Source organism: Sinocyclocheilus anshuiensis, unplaced genomic scaffold (assembly GCF_001515605.1).
Source record: "Sinocyclocheilus anshuiensis isolate Anshui unplaced genomic scaffold, SAMN03320099.WGS_v1.1 scaffold579, whole genome shotgun sequence".
Taxonomy (NCBI): Eukaryota; Metazoa; Chordata; class Actinopteri; order Cypriniformes; family Cyprinidae; genus Sinocyclocheilus; species Sinocyclocheilus anshuiensis.
The window spans coordinates 1226226-1230064 of record NW_015551075.1 but is presented as its reverse complement, the minus strand read 5'-3'; the positions used below and the strand labels follow the sequence as shown (position 1 = coordinate 1230064).

Genomic DNA, 3839 nt, shown 5'->3' with positions numbered 1-3839 from the left:
GAAAAATCTAATCATCAAATGCAACTTATTGAATGCGGTGCAAAATGTCAACATTTCTTCATCAAGTATAAAAGAATAGAAAGTGGTTCGAAATCATTAAAACACATTTCCCCCGTAGGGATGAAAACGCCCCGCTCCTAAATATCAAGAGAGAGACTTCAGCTTTTTTCGTCAGCAAGTGCAAGTACTAATGGCGTCCTCAGCCCTGGGTAAAGGTGATCCCTACACGAATGTGTGCGCCTCGGCCTGCTGTGCCGCGCCGCGTCTTCAGGAGGTAGCCAGCTCAAACGTGATGAACTGTTTGAGTCTCTCGAGGTACTGAGCGTAAAGCTCGATGTCGTTGTGCCCGGCGCCCTCCACCCACAGAGGCTCCACGGCACGCGGACATCGCTCGTAGATGGCCAAACCGTGGGAGAAATCGATCACTTCGTCTTCTGTGCCGTGGATGACCAGCACTGGAGACGCCACCTTTGACACCTTGTCGATGCTGAAACATAAGACAGAGAATTTATTTTATTATTATTTTTTGCATTTTATTGCATCACATCATTTAATCCACTTTACAGGTTTTCTGGTCAAGCAGCTCCAAACTAAGTCAGGAAGAGACTGTCTGGCACATAAAACAACATTTAAAGTTATCAACAACTGCTTGTTTGTTTTTACATGGTGTTTAAGGAGAAATATGAAATAAATGATACTACAATAATAAACCAGCATGGAAACATAGATTTCATGATTACAATTCTGCGCATCCCATGGAATTAAGTACTAGCTTAATATTAGTAATAAATTGATGATTCTCAATACCAATTTCAATACTACAGCTAATATGCTGAAGAACACTAATTTTTACTGTTTAACTATATTCAAAAATAAATAAATCTTTAATGGTCAGTAAAGGTCCGTTCACACTAAAAACGATAACTATAAAGATAACTATATTAGCGTCCACACTAGCGGACGATATCGTCTGTTTATTCCAAGCGCACGCTCGTCTGCTGCTTTAAATTCTCGAGCTCGTTATCGCAGGACTGTCTCTGATTGGCTGTCAATGTTTTTATCGTTCATCAGCTGTAAAAAAGCGTTCTGAAAGTGATTCCAACAATATCGTTTCTCTGTGCCTTTATTGTTATAGCTGTGGTGTGGACTCTGCTATTATTTGATACTGAGAACGATTTTTAGAATCTTTATACAGTGCACAGCATAAATGAGTACACCCCCTCTGAATAAATATAAAATATGTATTTTCTTAATGATCCCTAATATAATGAATATAATTCATGGAAAGATGGCAAAATGTAAACATATTAAACATATACTTAATAAAAACAACAAAATATATGCCAATATTTTCTGTAAGATAAGTAAATTAGCCAATTTTGTTTAAATGAATGATTGCAGAAATGAGTACACCCTAGATTTGATTCAGAAAATGTATAATATTCTAGTACTTAGTATGTCCTCCAGAACTTAAAGTATACTGCTCTGACCCTTCTTGGCACTGAGTGTGCAAGTTCATGACAAATTTTCACATCTGTGCCGTTTAACTCCTGGAGGACGACCTCCTTAAATGCTCTGGTCTTTAATGAGGAGTGTTGCTCAGCTCGTCTCTACAGAATCTCTCACAGCAGCTCAAGAGTGTTAAGATTGAGTGAAATACATGTCCACTGAAGGATTTTCAACTCAGGCGAATGAATATCTTCATTGTCATGTTAAAAAATGCCCAACAATGCAGGGAATGAGGGGAGGGTAGCATCTTAAGTCACCTGGCAGTTCTCTCCCAAGTGGTTCCATGATTCAGTGGGCTATATAACACTTTTAATTGTCAGGAAATTACTTGTCTTTAAAAGTTTTGGTTCAATATACTTACCTGTTGATCAAAAATAGCCTTAAACCTATACACTTTTTTTTTTACATTTTTTTTTTATTTAGTAACTTTCAGGAGGGTGTACTCATTTTTGCAACACAACATTATCACTTTGATAAGAAAATCTTATTTTGCTGAATAATTTTGGCATTCTTCTTTGGTAATTGATCAAGCAGGCTTGTTGGAACATTATATCTCCAAAGAACCCTAACATGTATTCTAAGTAAAGAGTAATTGCTGAATTTGTTAAGTTTTAGAGGGGGTGTACTCAATGCTGTGCACTGTAGTTATCGTCCTTGGTATGAACAGGCCTTAAGATTCAAAGAAATTAATACTTTTCAGCAAGGATGCATTAAATTGATCAAAATTGACTGTAAAGACATTGACAGTATAATGTTTCTAAATACTTCTTTTAAACTTTCTATTCATCCAAAAAAATAAAAATAAAACTAAAAATCGGGAAAAAAATGAAGCAGCACGTGTTTTCAACATTGACAATAATCATAAATGTATCTTGAGCATCACATCAGCATATCAGAATGATTTCTGAAGGATCATGTGACACTGAAGACTGGAGTAATGATGCTGAAAATTCAGCTTTGCATCACAGAAATAAATTACATTAAAATATATTCAAATAAAAAACAGTCTTTTTAAATTGTAATTTCACAATATTACTGTTTTACTGTATTTCTGATCAAATAAATGCACAATGCAGTAATAAAATAACAAATGAAGTCTGTCTGGCAACACAAGACTATACATTTGTTAATTCTTACACTCACAAAATGCAGTTTACACTGCATTTGTCTTATTCAGCATATTGTCAATAGCCATATAATTGCAGTAAACAATTTATGATGGTGTTCATAGGTTAATATCCACACCAGCTCCTCCACGGCTACTGCAGGCCTGCTAACTCGCGCGTGATCCTCACAGGACAGTCCAGAGTCAAACAGGCATGCTAATTAATTTGTCGCTCAGCATGCCTAATTGTTGCTTATTTTCCTCATTGGTGCACAGGCAATCAAATTTGAATAAGTGAAGAGATTAATGCGTGACAGGCTGATGGAATAATTACTGCCTATGAAGAATGATGCAGTTATCCAAACACTAACCAAATAAACATGCAGCATGAATTTCAAACCAACACATTCCAGTGGATGACTGACAAAGTGTAAATACTGTATTTTTATCAGGCAACACACAGGGGAACGCTTTGTTAAATTGATAGGGCAACTCTTATTAAAAGAACCATTTTTCATTCTTTATCCAGTCAGTCTTTCCCTCTTTAAATCCAAAGGATCCAAAAGTCATTAGCGAATAGTATATTTCATGAGATATAATAGCACAGCTTAAGGATCCCATGACCAAGGAGGTCTATAATACAGCGCAGAGAAAAAACTCGTCTTGAGTTTGATCACTTTTGCATTCAGGGCCACTTAGTGTTATATAAGATGGTGCTATAATAAAACAAATGGAATGCGTCTCTCATTTTTTTGCTTTTTTTATTCAAAGGGTCACTTCTATGCATTCAAAGATTTTGGTTTAAAGGGATACTTCACCTAAAAATAAAAATTCTTTCACCAAACAGTTGACGGTAGCCATTGACTTCCATAGTGTTTTTTCCCTACTATGCAAGTCAATGGCTACCATCAACTGTTTGGTTATCAATATTCTTCAAAATATCTTCTTTTGTGCTCGACAGAAGAAAGAAGACTAAGACGACGTGAGTAAATGCTGACAGAATTTTTGGGTGAACTATCCCTTTAAAGTAGCAAGGAGATCGGTAAAATAATCCATGTGACATCAGGGGTTCAACCATAATTTTACGAAGCTACGAGAATACTTTGTGCACAAAAGAAAAAAAAAAACGACTTTATTCAAAAATTAATCTCCTCCGCGTCACCGTAGCGCCATTTTGGAGAGTATCCACTGAACGCAAACAGCGTATGCTATTCTGTGTCAGCTG

General features: G+C 36.3%; 1 protein-coding gene across 1 annotated transcript in view; it reads right to left on the bottom strand.

Moving 5' to 3' along the window:
- Positions 1-3839, bottom strand: part of LOC107662262 (protein ABHD17C-like) — a 46537-nt gene continuing 42698 nt past the window's right edge. The window contains exon 3 of the mRNA XM_016452216.1: positions 1-487. Coding sequence (XP_016307702.1) covers positions 268-487 — 220 coding nt within the window. The 3' untranslated portion in view covers positions 1-267. The remainder of the gene's footprint in view (positions 488-3839) is intronic.